Source organism: Bos indicus, chromosome 28 (genome assembly GCF_029378745.1).
Source record: "Bos indicus isolate NIAB-ARS_2022 breed Sahiwal x Tharparkar chromosome 28, NIAB-ARS_B.indTharparkar_mat_pri_1.0, whole genome shotgun sequence".
NCBI lineage: Eukaryota > Metazoa > Chordata > Mammalia > Artiodactyla > Bovidae > Bos > Bos indicus.
The window spans coordinates 43,619,716-43,636,465 of record NC_091787.1 but is presented as its reverse complement, the minus strand read 5'-3'; the positions used below and the strand labels follow the sequence as shown (position 1 = coordinate 43,636,465).

The window sequence follows — 16,750 nt, the reverse complement described above, 5'->3', positions numbered from 1 at the left end:
TATCAGCAAAGGTCTATTCTACCAGGCTACACTTGGTTCTGTGCTCGTGCTGATTAGAAATGCTAGTGAACAACTAGCTAAAATGAAAGTGAAGTCGCTCAGTCGTGTCCGACTCTTTGCGACCCCGTGGACTGTAGCCTACCAGGCTCCTCCGTCCATGGGATTGTCCAGGCAAGAGTACTGGAGTGGATTGCCATTTCCTTCTCCAGGTGATCTTCCCGACCCAGGAATCGAACCTGGGTCTCCACATTGCAGGCAGATGCTTTACCGTCTGAGCCACCAGGGAAGCCCTGAACAACTAGCTAAGCCAGTACACTTTGATATGGCAAGACAGATGGATTAGTATTTAATACATGTCTATCTTTGTTTGATAGATCAAAGATGGGGAAATTCTTGTTTCCTCATAAGCTGATGCACTGCTTTGTACTTCCTGGGTCAGATCAGGTGTCATTCCCACAAAAGTCCCCTTTTCCCTCCAGGCTGAGCCAGATGCCCTTCAGACCACCGTGCTAAATCCCTTACCATGTGGGCTTGTCTTTCTTCTCTGTCAGATTTGAATTCCCTGGCACAGAGATCAGATCTCATTGTCATGGTATCTTTGGTGCCCAGTGAAGCACCTGGCACAGAGCAGGATCTCTGGAAATGTAATGAGAGGGAGGAAAGAAAAGAATAAAAAAGGATAAGAGTGAGGGATGGGGGGAGGAAGGAAGGAGGCAGCAGTAACTGCCCCCGACCGCCACGCAGAAACAGAAAGGAATCTGCCTGCAAATGAGTTGGTCCTCACTGTCTCCGGAGGCATTATCTGCTTCTAAGCAACTTAGGTCATTTGCTGTGAGTGCTGGAGGCCTTCCATCCAGCTGACTTGCTGGGGGGCCAGATGCCCAAGGAAGGAATCCTCACTCTAGATCTGTGAGTGGATGCTGCATTTGGGCAGACACGCTTTCCTCTTCTACATCCACAGGGGCAGAGGACTGGGAGCTGCTCTTGATCTCCAAGCATCTATCTTTATGGTTTCAGCTCCATCAATGGCCCTGCTCACGTTGCTCCTCGGCCAGAAAGTGACTAGAGTCCAACGTGTGTCTGCGTTCAGTTGCTTCAGTCGTGTCCAACCCTTTTGACCCTACGGACTGTCGCCCGCCAGTCTCCTCTGTGCATGGGGGTCTCCAGGCAGGAATACTGGAGTGGGTTGCCGTGCCCTCTGTTAGAGGACCTTCTCAATGCAGGGATCAAACCGGCATCTCGCACATCTCCTGCTTTGCAGGAGGATTCTTTACCACTGAGCCACTGGGGAAGCCCGGTGCCCAAATTTGAACTCTCCTTATATAAAGTACATTTTTCTTTGTGGGGACATGGTTACTGTAACTATGGTTATTTTTTAAGTGGGGGACTCTTGTTAGGTAATTCTTTTCCTGGGTCCTAAGAATTTTGAAATGAGATACTATCTTTCCTGTTTGAGTAAGACGGAAAACAAGTGAGAGCATGCTTGTGATTTGTTGGCAGAGCCAAGATTGCAACTTTGTTCTCTTCACTGGCATCCCAGTGAGTGACTCGTGGGAACCGGATTTCTCAGACAACGGCCTGCCTGAGTTCCCGGCTAACCAACCAGCTGACTCACAGGTGTAGACAAGACTCCTGGCATTGGGCTGGGGCCGGGGACTTGTGGAGCATTTTCACAATGAAATTCAGGTGCGATTGTACTTTTGTGGAAAACAAGCAGGTATATAAAACTCTAAGTCCAAATCACAACCCAGAATATGTTTAAAGACCCAGTATCTGTGTGAGTCTGGGACACGGTGAGCTGGGGGCCTCCCCGTCTTCCCAGCCTAGAAATGGCATGTTTGCTAAAGGGTCCAGGGCAATGCAGTCTGTGTGGTCCCCTGGGACGTGAGCAGTGCTGTCCCGACAGCTGTCCCGACAGCTGCCCCTTCTAAACGAGAACGAAGGCACTCTAGCCCCCGTCTTTCCCACAGCACAAAAATTAAGAAGCTTCCGCGGAAGCCCCAGGGAGAGGCCCACGAGGCTGGCCTGATTCTTTCCCAACACGTTGTCCACAGTGGGCATCGGCTTACAGACCCTCACTGCTCTCAGCGGTGCAGAGGCGGTTGCTGCACCCTGTTACCCTGAATTGATTCAGAGTCTTTCCTCCAAATCCCAGAGGGACTCGGGAGGAGTGTGATCTCCTTTTGAGCACACGGCACAGGTACCAGTGATTACATCGGGACTGTCAGGGCCTGACTTGGGTCCCAGTCATCCTTGATGGCGGGTAGGGTCTCCCTCATCTTTGCTGCCCAGTGCTAGGGGAGAGCCTGGCCCAAGAAGGCAGGGACACAGGGACTGTGGTGGGTGAGTGCTGAGGCCACTCTGCTCCGAGTGGAGACCCTGGGTAGCTGCCCAATCATGATGGCAAACCTGGAGGGCATGACTGTTTACTCACCAGCACAGACCCGTCTCTGCCACAGAAGAAAGATAAGAGTCCAGGGACAACACCTCATCTGCAAACTTGTTTCACTTTTTACAAGATGATCAGAAAATAGCCTTCAGAGGAAAGTTTCTTCAGTAAAGAAAACCCATTCTATTCAAATAAATATTTCTGCAAGATTGCCTTGGGTTGCTTCTCAGCCATTTCCCCCCTAAGGTGAGCCGGAAGAGCTGCTGGGTCTGAGCGAGGGTGGGGTGGGCCCTGTATGACCTGACCTAGAAGGGGATATGCTGGGCGGTGTGTTGCCAGCCAGGGCTCAGCAGGGTACAGCGTTTCTGGGGGCCTTAGCTGTGCTCAGGCTGTGAGCCGGCCCTTGAGGAGGAGTGGATGGGATGCTGAAGGGAAGGCTTGTTAGGAATCAGGCTGGATACACATGGGTGCTAGGGTCAGGGGAGAAGGACAGGGAGGCAAGGAGGGAGGGAGAAAGGAAGAGGAGTGGGTCCGGGATCCAGGAGCTCTGAAGGGACTCTTTATGTGAGCAGAGCAGCGCCCTCCCAGGGAGGCGAGCCCCTCAGGTTGGGTTTGCTCAGGATCCCAGCTTCCTCACAAATTTTAGGGATCTCAAATGGCTGAGTATGAGTTGATGTGTGTATGTGTGTGTGTGATTGTTCAGGGGGAGAGGGAAGTAGCTTTTCTGGTTTTGTTGTGGGGCCGGGGGCTGGTTTGTCCACTACGATGCTCAAGAAATGCCTTCTGTGGCAAAGTCCTCTAGGTCGTTGGTGGGGATGATGCCCAGGCTTGGAGCATCTCCCCCCTCCTGCCCTGCACTCTGGGGGTGCCCCTCGGGGAGCTGGCCTGCAGAGGGCTGGGTGGGGTTGCTGGGAGCCGCAGAGGGCAGCTGCAGGCCCACCTCGTGGACGCTCTGGGGCCTGAGGCCGGCTGCCTCTGCGGTGTGAGGGCGCTGCCTTAGGAAGGTGGGGGCAGAGAGCTGAGAGGAGCAGCGCAGGGGCATCAGAGCCGTCACGGGCAGGGGCCGGAAGCCGGGGTACAGCACGTAGGGGGCAGCAAGGGCGTCCAGCGGGGTTGGCTCAGGGGAGGCCCCCTCAGAGGATGGGATGGAGACCTTGACGTATTTGCCTGTCTCTGGGTCATAGAAGGTCTTGATTTTCACCTGGAGCGGCAGATCGAAGACAAAGTACTCTCCAGACTGGGGGTCCTGGAGGACCTTCTGGGTGGCAGGGTAAGGGGGCTGGGGTGTAAGCGACTGGGGCCCCCCAGGCCTCCTCTGGACTGGCTCTGAAAGGGCTGACACCGAGTGGCGGTGCGCGGGAGGGGGCAGGGCGCGGACCACGGGGAGCCTGGGGCGGGGCCTCTCTCCGGGGGACAGCGGCCGTCGCTCTGAGTCCTCAGGGTTCAGCTTTTCTTCCCGGCGTTCTCCATGCTTCTCCTGTGGCTGGTCGATCTTTCTCCTCTTGCTTGCCAGCTTCTTTGCCCGCCGCAGGGCCTTCTCTGTTTTGGGCGGGACTGCAGGTGGCTTGCCAGCCGCCCTCTCCAGCTGAGCAGGAGGCTCTGGCTTCTCCAGGAGGCTAGCCGAGCTGGTGGCCACGTCCAGCAGTGAGCCTCTTGGAGAAAGCGTCCTGAGGTCTTCGGCTGATGGCTCCAGCTGGGGGTCGGAGCCAGGCTCCCACGCAAGGGCATGCGTCAGGTCTTCCCTCCGGGCCACCCTGCCAGGGCTGGGGCTGGCCCAGGGGCTGCTGCGCGGAGGCTCCCCTGGCAGCAGGCCAGGCTCACTGAGGGCCTGGGAAGCATCGTCCCAAATGCTGCTGGCAGCAGGGGAGCATGCACTGTTCTCCTCCAGGGAGCTGGCATTGGGGGAAGCCGCCAGCTCACCGGTGACCCATCTTCTCCCCGGGGGCCCTGCTCTGGGAGTCGATAAAAAGTGACTATTGAAGCCTTGCACCTGCTCTTCCCAAAAAGCCCCCAGCTGCTGTGGGGGTAGCTGGTCTTCTGGGTCATCTTCCGGCAAAGTTATGGTGGGGATGCACCTTGGAGCGTCCAGCTTCACCGGGTCTGTGGAACCGCTCTTGCAGTTGTTCACCGTAACTTTCTGTGTGGCCTTTTGGGGTGGCTTCAGCCCCTGGCCCTCTCCTGTGAGTGGAGAAGATGGAACATGCCACTTTGGGGCTGCCTGGGAGGCCTCCGGCCTGGTGGCGCTGGGCACCCTCTCTTGGCCCTCCAGCCCCTCACAGGCCACGCCCTTCACGTGTGTGCCCCGGGCACTGGTGGGTGTCAGCGTGCTGGGCATTTCCTGGCTCTCAGGGGCACAGAGACCAGCATCCCCGCCCCAGCCTGGCCTTGGCAGTTCTTCTTCTTTGTGGCCACTGCCCAGTGGGGACTCCGAGGACACGGACCTCAAGAGGGGCAGCATGATGGGTTTGATCACGGGGGTGGCCCTCAGCGTGTTGTCTTTAATTGTGAAGAGTATGTGCTTGTTTGAAGTGGAACCTGGTGAAGGGGCGAGGCCTCCGGCATGTGGCAGAGCTGTGTCTGACTTACTTCCCCCGGTCCCAGTGCGTCTGAAATCAGCTTCCTCCCTCGGCGCCTTCCTGGGGCTACCTCCTGGCAAACTTTCTTCTTCTGGCAAGGATTCCCGCTTGCTGTGCTCCTCCACGCACGCATTCCCATTACTCACGGCACCGTACTCTAGCTCATCTTCCTCCATCACTTTCTCCTGCTCATCCTTCCAACCGTCACCTGCATTCATGTTGTTCCTGCCGTCTTCCTGCTGGGTCTCCGCGAACCACGTCTTCTGCTGATCCTCAAACGAGGCAAAGGACTGATCCGAAGAGCTGGTGCTGAATTTGGCCTTACTTTTGAGGCCTGGCATAAAATCAGACTGGCTGTCGCTATAAAACACATCTTCCTCCTCGGGAGAAAGGGGCCCTGGGGAGAATTTCGGGTTGAAGTTTGGATTCTGAAGTCCTGCCTGTCTCTCGGGTTCTGTCTCTTGAGAGATGGATCTCAAGAATCCATTCTCTAGGCCGGAGGTCTTTTGGGTCTCTGCAGCCTTCCCTGCCTCAGGGTCTTCGCTGCAAAGCTTCAGGGACAGATGTTTCCTGTGGAGGCGTTGCCTGGAGTCTGAACGCCAGCTGGGCCTGGCATCATGCATCTCTGATTCTCCATTGGTATCATCCTTCTCATAGTTGTTCCTGTTGGCAGCCTCGCCGTTGACACAGAAGGGGGCTTTGGTGATAATTGATGGTGAGGTGGGAGTTAGGTAGGTGTCTGCAGAGGCTGCATCAGGGTCAGCTTTGGGGTCCTTCTGGGTACTGGTGAGTGGCACAGAAGGGCTGTCATCTGGTGTCTCCTTAGAGAACTCATCTGGAGGGTTTTCCTCGAGCCCATTGGGAAGGAGTCCGCCGTTGCTCAGGGATTCTTGGTTGCCTCTGGTTTTCTCATCTGGGCCTTTCATGAGAGGCGAGGGACTGTATGTGCTTTTCACACGCTTCCGCACATCTTTGAGGTTGAACAGCAGGCTGGGGGCTTTAGATTTGTAGCTGTCCCGGGACTGACAATCACTGGGATCCTTCTCTTGGTATCCATTTAGCTGTCCTGGGGGTGTAGGGGTTATCTCCGCTGGCTGGCTGTCAGACGACTCCAGGACCTGTTTGGTGGGTATGACAGGGGTCAGAAGCTTACTGATGTTGAAAGGAGGATCGTAATGCTCGTGGGGCTCCACAGGCATATCAAGAGCATCCTTTTCTGGAAACTGCACCTGGGGGTTGTGCTTTGTATACAAGGCTGGGCCTCTCCAGTTTGTCTGTTTCTTCTCTTCCGAAGCATCTTGTAGATTGTCTTTCCCTCCCTTGCCAGGCTTTGGTTTCCTCCAGGGGGCATGGGTCGGTTTCAACGGAGGAGGGTCAGCCTGTGAGCTGGAAGCTTTTTCTTCCATAGCAAATATCTGGGCTCCCAAATCCCTCGACACCCAGGTTCCAGATGTGGAGAGAGTCCCTGCAGCCATCTTGTTCTCTTCCTGACTGCAGTTGGCCCGGACATGGCAGGGGGAGGTTTTTTGCTCAGATGCCGGGGGCTCTCTTAACAAGGGCGTGTCCTCATAACGCTTGAGAGCCTTGCTTTCTGGGACAGCGTCAGCAGCATCCTTTCTCTCGGGTAGCCTCGGCTGGTGGGCATTCCATGACTCAAAAGCACTGTTTTCACTATGGAGAAAGGTCCCTTTGCGAGCCCACTCCTGGCCCCTTCCAGGCTCACTGGTGGCCGCCTTGTGGGCAGGAGAGGGGAACTTTGGCTCGAATGAATTGGCTGCATGTTCAGATGTTGGGAGGAAGCTGTTGGGGCCGTGACTGGCCATTTCAGGATTCTTGGGGGCTTCCTGCTCCCCGTGCTTCCGGCCAGGCTGGTGGCTGGCCTGATGGGTGCTGGAGACTTCGGCAGGCACCCTCCTGACAGTCAGAAAGGCAGAATCGAAGCAGAAGTTGACGCCACTTTCCGGAAGAGGGGCAAATTTGGGGGGATTTTTGAGAGCTGGGGGCTTGCTGGTAGGAGGCCCGCTGTCACAGCGCTGGCTCTCGGTCCTGTCGAAAGATTTGATCAGAGATGACACTTTGGAAATAGGCTTGTTGCTGCTCCTCAGGCCAGAAACTGGCACTTCCAGTCGCCTCTGGGCTGGTGTCAGTGGGGAGCTGCTTTTGGGGTACTTTTCCTCCCCTTGAACATACTTGGGCAGCTGTTGGAATGTGGCCGCCCAGCCTGCATGCTCAGTGCCTTGGGATGGTAACTGACTCCAGATGCCGCTTTTCCTGTGTGTGTGGCTCACCGTCCCCTGGTGAAAATTCCCAAACACCTGGCGGGTGATATCCGGGGACAGGGCCAGGTCGGAGTCATGGAAGGATGCGTCCTCTGAGATGCACAAGCTCCGGAACGCGCGGTCCGTGAGGCTGCTCACCTCCTTGTCTGCATCGTCCAGCACACTGCCAATGCTTGAGGAGTCACTGAAGCCGTCCATGCACTTCTTGCTGCCCTGCATCGTCCGCCAGCCAGCAAGCCTGTCCCTGTCAGCCAGTGGGTGCCTCTGGGGATGATTTCAGAAGGGTTGGATGCAGCTCTCTTCCCACAAAACTAGAGCTTCCTGATGATCAGATGCAATTGCAAAGTGGGAATTTCTTTTTCTCTGCAAAGGAAAGAAGTGCAGGGTATGAATATGATACCCAACTTAGTGGCATCATATAAGATGACACGCCGCTGTGGGTGGGCAAGGGTGCCTGTGATGGTTGTTTTTACGTGTCAGCCTGGCTGGACCACGATGCCCAGGTTTTGGCCAAATGCCAGTGAAGCAGTTTATACTGCTTTAAAGGCCCACAATGTGAGTGGGCCTTGTCCACAAGGCTGAGAAGCCCTGAGCAGTAGGCAATCCTACTTCTAGGCTTTGGACAGGACTTGCAACATCAACTCCCCCTCAGGTGTCCAGCGTGTTGGCCTGCCTGCAGATAGTAGACTTGCCAGCCCCATTGTGACATGAGCCAGTTGCTTACAGTAAGCTCTTTCTCCCTCCATGTGCATATACATACATATATACACATGGGTGTGTGTGTGTGTGTATATATATAAATAATAGGATATGTGTGTGTGTGTGTGTGTGTGTGTGCATTTATGCATGTGTATATGTGTGTATTGGTTCTGTTCCTCTGGAGAACCCTGACTAATACAGTGCCTCAAGTGCAGATGTGTCATTTTTGCAGAGAGCTTCCCTGGCATTCCATGTTTCCTCCTCGCCACCTGTCACAGTGCCCGGTTTATTTCCTCTGTGGTCCCGAGCACAATCTAAAATAAAATGCACTTCTTTCTTGACCAGCCTCCGCTTAGCCTATAAGAACCAGGTGCTCAGGAGCCACTAGACTGTCTGCTTGCTGACTGCCCTGGTCCCAGAGCCACCCCAAGCGGGCACAGACCCTACAGCCTGCCTCGCCTGGGATCCTTCGCTCTCCAACGTGCCCTTGGGTGTGGCCAGAGGGAGGTGCTGGTAGGAGCCTGGACTGAGGGGGACCCAGCAGGCCAGGCATTTCCGTCCCTCTGCTTGCTTCCTGCTCTGACTGTGGGTGGGATCCGGGCAGTACTGCAGTCTTCTCTAACTACGGCCCCTCCCCGGGCTCTGATTCTCCCTGCTGCCCTTACCCGGCTGTCACTTCCCGAATGACTCCACCTCCTGGGGTCTCCCCGTTTCTGCCCACACCTCTGTCATCACTTCTGAATGACTCCACCTCCTGGGGTCTCCCCCTTTCTGCCCCACCTCTGTTATAGCCCCTTCATTACATTCTCCTTCCTTTTAAAATTGTGGTGACGTACACAGGACACAGAGTTCACTCTTAACCATTGTAAGTGTGCGCTTCAGTAGTATTACGTGCTTTCATACTGTTGTGCAGTCACCACCACCATCCATCTGCAGAACTTTCTCATCTTGCAAACTGAACTCCGTACCCACTGAATAATAACCCCCATTCTCTTCTCCCCAAACCCCTAGAAACTACCATTCTTTTATCTGTATCCACGAATTTGACTACTCTAAGGTACCTAATTTGAGGGGAATCGGACAGCATTTATCTTTTTGTGACCAATTTATTCACTTAGCATCATATCCTCAAGGGTCATCCATGCTGTAACATGTGTCAGAATTTCCTTCCTTTTTAAGAGAACGTTGCATTGTATGCATATGTCACATTTTGTTTATCCATTCATCTGTCAGTTGACACCGAGTTCGCTTCCAGTTTTTGGCTGTTGTGAATAATGCTGCTATGAACATGGGTGTCTGAATGTCTGTTTAAGATCCTGCTTTCAGTTTTGGGGGGCACATACTCAGAGATGGAATCGATGGGCCACATGGTCATTCTAGTTTTAATTTTTTGAGGAGTCTTTATACTATTTTCCACATGAGCTGTGTCATTTTGTACACCTGCCAACAGTGAGCAGGAGTTCCAATTTTTGGTTTTTTTTCCAATTTCTGTTTTGTTTTTTTTCCCTGATAGATGTGGTTGCGGTTGTTTAGTCACTCAGTTATGTCCCGCTCTTTGCGACTCCATGGACTACATCACGCCAGGCTTCCCTGTCCTTCACTCTCTCCTGGAGTTTGCTCAAACTCACGTCCACTGAGTCGATGATGTTGTTGTTTTTTTTTACAGTAGCCATCCTAACATGCGTGAGGTGGTTCACTGCATTCCCTCCTGGATTCTTCGCGAGGATGCTGCTTCCTGACGGGGAGCCTGATCACTACCAGGGGTACATACCTCCGAAGCCTAGAGCAGGCCTGGCCAGGGCCGGGGCGAGTATGTCAAACGTTAGATAAAATACCAGGTATGGACCCTAGACTGGGCTCCAGTGGGGGGCATTTGGACAGTGAACTTCCAGCAGGGTGCTGTGAGCCTCAGCTGCCAGGTGATACACTCACACAGCCTCCCCACTCATGTTAGCAGAGGAGGCTGGAGAGGCGGCACGCCCTGCTAGCCTGGCCGGCCTGCACAGTAAGCACGGGGCCTGAACAGGTCTGCTAGGGATGGAGGATGAAGATGCTCCACCAGGGTGGCAGGGCCGCAGGTCGGGAGTCCCAAGTCCCATCCTGGCTCCTCAGAGAAGGCCACCTACAGGGTGTCCCACTATGGCCGATGCCACCATGCCGGCCGCACTGATCTGATCCCAGAGGCCGGCCTTCCTCGGAGGTTTCTCCTCCTGTCTCTGGACCACAGCACTCTGGTAGGCTTCTAATGCTGATTTGTGGGCAGGCTGACTTCTTTTTATGAATGAAAGGGCTGAGTTGGGGCTGCCAGAGAAAGTAAAGGACCTCAAGTTCTAGTAAACTGGATGAGCTGATGAGGCGCCACTGACTGGCCCTGGAAAAGACTGTCCTTATGTGCCTTGAAAATCTGCGCTCTTGCTCCCCAGAAAGAATAGTAAGTGCCGTTTAGGAGGCACTTGAAGGGGAGAGCTGCAGCCTAGCCCCCTCACCTGGCCTACCTCACCCCATCCCCATCCCCTGTTCCCTTGTCTACTTTGGCTCAAAAACCTGCAGAAGCTAATGCTCATCATCTCAGACCCCCACACAGCTACTCCTGACCACAGGGGTTGGAAGCATTCTGACGTCTGGGGAAATGATTGCCTTTCTGATCAAAGGAACGATCCCCATCGTCTCCGCTCTCTTCGTGCCCTTTCTTCTCGCTTTATTGCACACAAGAAGCCTGAAACTGTATTCGTTTGATCCCCTGGAGTAGGAAAGAGCAACCCACTTCAGTATTCTTGACTGGAGAATTTCATGGACAGACAAGCCTGATAGGCTACAGTCCATGGGATCGCAGAGTGTTGGACAGCACTGAGCGACTGAGTGCGCGCTCACACACACACACACACACACACACACACACACGCACGCACAGACACACACAGTTCAACTTGTAACACTGAGGTGTTCACTTTGCAACCCTGAGGGAGAAACAATGCTGACTCAAGGTCAATTTGCTGAGGACCACCTGGTGGACAAAAGAACATTCCTGAGTCCTTGATGACACTGCAGGGCTGTGAGCCTGGGCCAGAACCACCCCCTCCTCTGGAATCTGTGTTATTGGGGTGAGTTAGGGGCCCTCCGTGGCTTCAGCCACTGTAAGTCAAGTTTTCTGTATCTTGAGGTCTTAACAATAGAGTCAGGGAGTCTTCTGGTATCCTGAATGCTGGGGTTTTGACCTCAATAAGACTGAACTCAGTAACACTGGGCTTTCTCTACTTCCACAATAGCATGGAAATAGGATACTTGGGGATCCAATTAGAATCTTAGAGTTAAGTAAACACCCCCAGTCAATTAAATACCACCTACTACTAGCAGATACTTATTATTTTTTAAACACTCATCTTCCATCCCCTCCTTTGAGCAAGAACACTTGATACCTTTTGGGAAGTTTCCTCCACTCTTGGCCTTCAGTCTTCATGGGGCTGAAAGTCAAGGAGCCTGCAGAGACCTCTCAGAGCTAAGGGTGCATGTGAGACCCAAGGCAGCCTATGGCACGCTTTCTCCTGGAGCGATGTAAGGATGAAGCCTCCCTGCCCATCTTTGTCAGCGGCAGCACCTTCTTTGTGTCCTTTCCCGGCTTGGAACTTCAGCCTTCACCTTGAGTCTACAAGGGTTCCTATTTCCTTTTAGTACTTATCTGTTTCTGATTTATTTGTCTAGTTTCTGTTTCTATTGCATGTGACCAAAAAACCCAAAATGATCTAGGGTTTGTGTCAGAATTCCAAACAGTTAACGAAAGCTGATCACTGGTACTTAGAGTATTCAGAAAATAACCACATTCCTTCTGCCTCAGGAGAAAAGAGATCTCCCTCTTGCTGGCTTCATTCAGATACTTTCTTCCACTCTTACTTGACTGACCTGGGTTCAATGGGATGATCATAAAGTTGGCTTCAGCTTCCCCACTCCCACCCGCTAATCTCCCAGATACCCGGTGGAACCTTCAGCAGAGTAACTCAAACTGAAGAGGTGTCCAGGGCCCGGCTCTTGGATTAGTTCCGTACCTGCTACAGGAGTGGGAGCTGCAGGTGCCTGCCTTGTTGCGTTTTAGGATCTGTAGTTTTAAAACTTCTTTTCACGCTGACGTTTGCTGACATTGCTACCCATCTAGAGAGAAGAAAAGTGATCTTGTTGGAACCCCTCAGGCCAAAAAACCAAGCAGGTATTCAGTGCAAAAGATACCTTTAAATGTCAGTAATACAATTGGCTTTCAATTTTAGTTTTAATTTCACATTTGAACTCAACAAAATTCCAAATATAGGCAAGGTGGTTTTATATCCCTTCCAGTGATCATGAATTTGTGTCTGGCCCAAGAAACCTTAAGGAACCTGCTTCAAGCCTTTGGGATTTTTAATATGACTGGCTTAGTTGTGAATCACTTTTTGCTAGTTACATTGGCCCAAGGGCCCTTTTCCCCTGTGAATTAATAACTCAGGTTTTGCAGTAAAGAGAACTAGAGTGGTTGAACTTGAATCCACTCACAAGGAAGAAGTGTTCAATTCATTGTTGGCAGAAGACTTGGATATCTGTTTTGACAGCTAAAAGAACCCAAAAGCTGCCCAGGAGGATTTTAAGAGTATTCAGAGTGAAGTGTGAACTAGTTAAAATAAATTCACTGTGCACACTATAAATGCAGACCACCGGGGCTTCCAGAAGCCTGTCCTCATCTTGTAGCTCCTGGATATTCATCCAGTCCGCAGTGGTTTATTAATAATATTAATAATCATGATAGCTCAACTTTGCGGAGCGCATGTCTTTGGAGATGCCCAGAGGCACTTTGTGCTGCTCACTATCTGGTTAGCCCCCTCCCCGATACCGAGGCCATCCTTCGTGTCCTGACCACGCTCTGGGTTCACCTTTTCCATAGCTCATGCCATACTGTCACCCATCATAACCCATGTGTCGTAGGAATGATGGTTGCTTCATTCGCTCCTCAGTTAGAAAATTCCATGAGTCCAGGAAGGGAGTCTTATTTGCTCTCATGTACCAAACATACCAACACAGAAGCCAGATAAATGTTTGTGGCAATGCTCTGAATTGGGTGTCTTCAATTTGAATTTTGATGGAGGGCTAGCAGACACAGAAAAGAAACGAGAGAGAGAGAGAGAGAGAAGTTCTATTGAGCAGGACCCGTGGCCTTGGGTCTTAAGGTGGTTTGGAAAGCTCAGATTTGTGTCACTAACTAGAGAGCACACTCCTGTCTGCAGCTTCCCCTGGGTGCAACTTCGGGATGAGGGTAAAATCAGTGCATGTCACGTATGGACAAGACAGAGGTGCAGAAGGCCATGCTGCCCTTTATTCTGTGGACATTTAGGGAGCCATCGCTCTGTGCTGGGGGTCACAGACTCACTGTCATTGCTGCTGAAACACATTTTTCAGAGGCCAGCACAAAACCATCCTCCTCCCTGCTTTCGACTGTTTGAAGGAAGCCAACCTCAGTGGCTGAAAAGTCTGGCTCATAAGAGCATTTTCCAGGTGAAAGAGTGCAGTTTCCCTCAGGCAACACAAATAAGGCAAAACAGCATACTCTCAAATCATGCTGTAAACAAGGCCTTGGAATCTGCCTTGATGAATATATAGAAACAAGAATGAATATTTATTCATGGTGTGGTAAGTTCCTATTTATGTCTATGCCTTCAAAATCAATTTGTTCTTTTGAATGCTTCCTGACTCCTCACCCCCTATTATTCCCTTGACTCGTTTACTCTGCCTTTAGTCTCCCCTTCCCCAAGGGATTGCCCAAGGGGGAACTTGGCTCCTCATCTGACTTAACTTCTAAGGTGCAATCAAGACCGTTGGCCACTATCTTCCTGGGAAGCTCTCCCATCTTGATTTGGGAGATGTACATACTTTACATCTCAGCCTAATGGTTCATCCCTTATCTTCCTCTCCTGGACGGTTGGATTTCCCCTGCACCTGGCCCCGGGACCTCTTCTCCTCTCCCTTGATGGGCTCACCAGGGGATTTTAGCCACACTCGTGGTTGCCACGAGCTTCCATGCATTGATGGCATGTCCAGGCCAGGTCACCTGTCTGGGCCCAGCCTCTGTCTCCATCTGTCCCCTGAACAGCTCCACAGGCTCACACACTTAATATGGAACCCACGACCTTTCCACAGGCCAGTTCTTCCTTTGAGGGGCTCGGAAATCTGACTCCCTGTGACTGCTCCCTCTCCCTCTTCCATGCCTTCCCTAAACCGAGCCATTTCCAGGTCCCACAAGTCTCATCTCTGAAAGGCCTCTTACCCGCTGCACATGATTCCCATCGCCATGGTCCCCGTGTGGCCTCAGCTGCTGTCACGTCTCCCTTTGGTGATGGCAGGAGCCCATTGTCATTCTCTGCACCACTCCCAGAAGCAGCTTTTAAAGAACAAACCTGTTCATGTCAACCTCTAGTTTAGAACTGCCTAATGACTTCCCAGTTTGAAAGAAGGAAAATCAATCTCCTTAAACAAGTCTCCCTTTCCATCCTTATCTTGGACTATTTTTCTCTTCATGCTTGGCTTTCCAGCCACCCTGGACTTTTACCAGCTTCTTTGATATGCCATGCTACCTCCTGCCTCAGGGTCTTTGCACAGGTTGTTCCCTCTGCTTAGAGTTCTTTGACTCCACCTTTCTCCTGTTAACTGCGTAACTCCTATGCATACTTCAGAACCCACCTCACAAGCCCCTTCAATAAGGCAGATTCCTCAGGCTAAGTCTCTCTGCTGTCTGCTTTCGCACCACGCTATACCCCTCTCCTCTGAAGTACTTATTATAATTGTAATTATGTATTTAACTGGATGACTGTGGAACGCTTGTCTTTCCTGCCAGGCTGGACGCCTCACTGTGGCAGGGGCCCCTGTCTATCTGGCTCTCAGGCTATCTCCCCTTGTGGCACAGTGCATAGCACAGAAATATCTGTTTACAAATGAGCAAATCCCTCGGCTTCTGTCATGATATTATTCGCACTACTGACTGGCTTAGTGGGACATTACTGAAAGTGACTTATAGTCCAGTATTTCTAGAATTATCACAAATTTCAAATTAGTGAATTTGAACCCAGGTGACTTTAATTTTTCCTTTTGATTCCAAGCCCTAAAAGATTTAAAATCTGCCTGTGGTGGGAGCTGGAAGCAGGCTGAGCAGATCATCCTTATGCTGGCCCACAGGCTGGCTGGCAGGTGTTCACTCACACCACGGCATATGCCAGTGAAGTTAGGGCTGAGTTTCAGGCTGAATGTATGCTAGCATTTACATCAGGGAGAAATAAGTGACTTCACAACTTTGCCATTTTCCTGTTTGTCAGAGTCTCTAACCGCACTCAGTGCTCCACATTGGGGAACGGTTTTGAATCTCTCTGGAGGGTTAGCGTCCAGAAAATGATTGTTGCATACGTTAACTGTGGTGTTGATTACAGACACATTGCAAATGGTCATTAGCTGAGACGATGCCTAAATTTTGGGTGTCAGCAGGTGGAGCGTTGGCATCTGCCCTTATACAGGCAACCCTGGAGCCTAGACAGACTTCTGAGAACTGCTCTCCTAACACTCCATCTGCAGATGCTGGACACTGGGCATGGGTCCTGCAAAGCACCAGAGCACAAAAGGGGAAATGGGGTCCCCAGCAGGAAGGCATCGGTGGGGTTTTCCAGTTCAGCCTTCAGGGAGGGGCCGAAGGCTGAGGTGATACAACCACAGAGAAGACGTGCATGGAGCAGACGGGGGCGCGCACGCACTGCTGCTGCAGCCAGAGGCAGGGAGAACTGTACTCGAAGAAGTGTTTCGTCCTCTTTTCATTGCAAGGATCATCTTTTTGAACTAAAATATGTCAAAGAAGCCAGATCTGTGGGAGCATCCCCATGAATCAGCTTTTTCTCACCGTGAGCAATGAAATAGCCTTTGCATGATTGTTACTAAATTCTGACTCTTCCAAAATGTTTTCTCAAGTGATGCTTTTCCCCACATCATCCTGAATGATGCTGCGGAACTACTGTGGACCGGAATAAGTCATTTTGCACAGATATCATTTTTTCTCTCTCTCGTTCTTTCTCGAGTGTCTCACATTCAAGGCCCTCTAGGCGGGCGAGCCAGCAGTTCCCTCACTCCCGTTCCCGCCAGGCCTGCGGTGCCCTGGGCTTACTTCCTCGGGGTTGGTCCTGGCTTACTTCCTTGGGGCGGTAGTCCCTCTGCCTGGAATGTGTCTCTCTGTTCCCCATTCACCAGTTCCTGACCATTTCCTCCTCTCTTCCCCTATTCCTTATAGAATTCTAAAAAAAAAAAGTCACTGCATTATTCCACTTTATCTGATATGAATCCATCTTCCCAACCAAGCTCTGAGCTCCTTGGGGGTGAGGTCCCCGGCTGGTTCCTCTCTGACTGACAGGGTGCCTGTGTCACGGTGGCCATTCGTCAAGGCTCTCAGCTGCTGCTGCTGAGTACGCTTCTTGGGCCAGAAGGACGTGATGACAGAGGTTTGCGGCGAGTGTGCGGCCTGGGAACGCAGAGCCGAAAGCTCTGGTGCCTCACGCTCTCCTGGTCTCTCACGGGACTCCTGGCCCGCAGCCAGCCCAGGCCTGACGGGTCAGGCAGCCCCACCTTACACCCCACCGGGCTCTGAGGACAGAAGTGGCCAGGGAAAGGGAGCCTGCTGGCGCCCCCTACAGACCCTGGTCCAGACTGCCGCACGCAGCTGCTCAGGGCTAGCGGGCGTGGCGGGCCCACAGAACCCCAGCAGACTGCCCCGGGAGGCCCCAGCCCCTCACTCCTCCACGTGGCTGCACAGTCAGTTCTGA

General features: G+C 52.3%; 1 protein-coding gene across 7 annotated transcripts in view; it reads right to left on the bottom strand.

The window, feature by feature from the left end:
• Positions 1-2,488: 2,488 nt before the first annotated feature.
• The window catches only part of C28H10orf71 (chromosome 28 C10orf71 homolog), a 51,278-nt gene continuing 37,016 nt past the window's right edge, over positions 2,489-16,750 (bottom strand). For 4 of the 7 annotated variants that reach the window (XM_019953719.2, XM_070782203.1, XM_019953718.2 and 1 more), the window contains 2 exons: positions 11,984-12,086; positions 2,489-7,607 (listed from right to left, as the gene is read on the bottom strand). In XM_019953719.2, coding sequence (XP_019809278.2) covers positions 3,159-7,463 — 4,305 coding nt within the window. In that variant the 5' untranslated portion in view covers positions 7,464-7,607; positions 11,984-12,086 and the 3' untranslated portion in view covers positions 2,489-3,158. The remainder of the gene's footprint in view (positions 7,608-11,983; positions 12,087-16,750) is intronic. The other 3 variants (XM_070782204.1, XM_019953723.2, XM_019953720.2) reach the window with 1 other exon arrangement.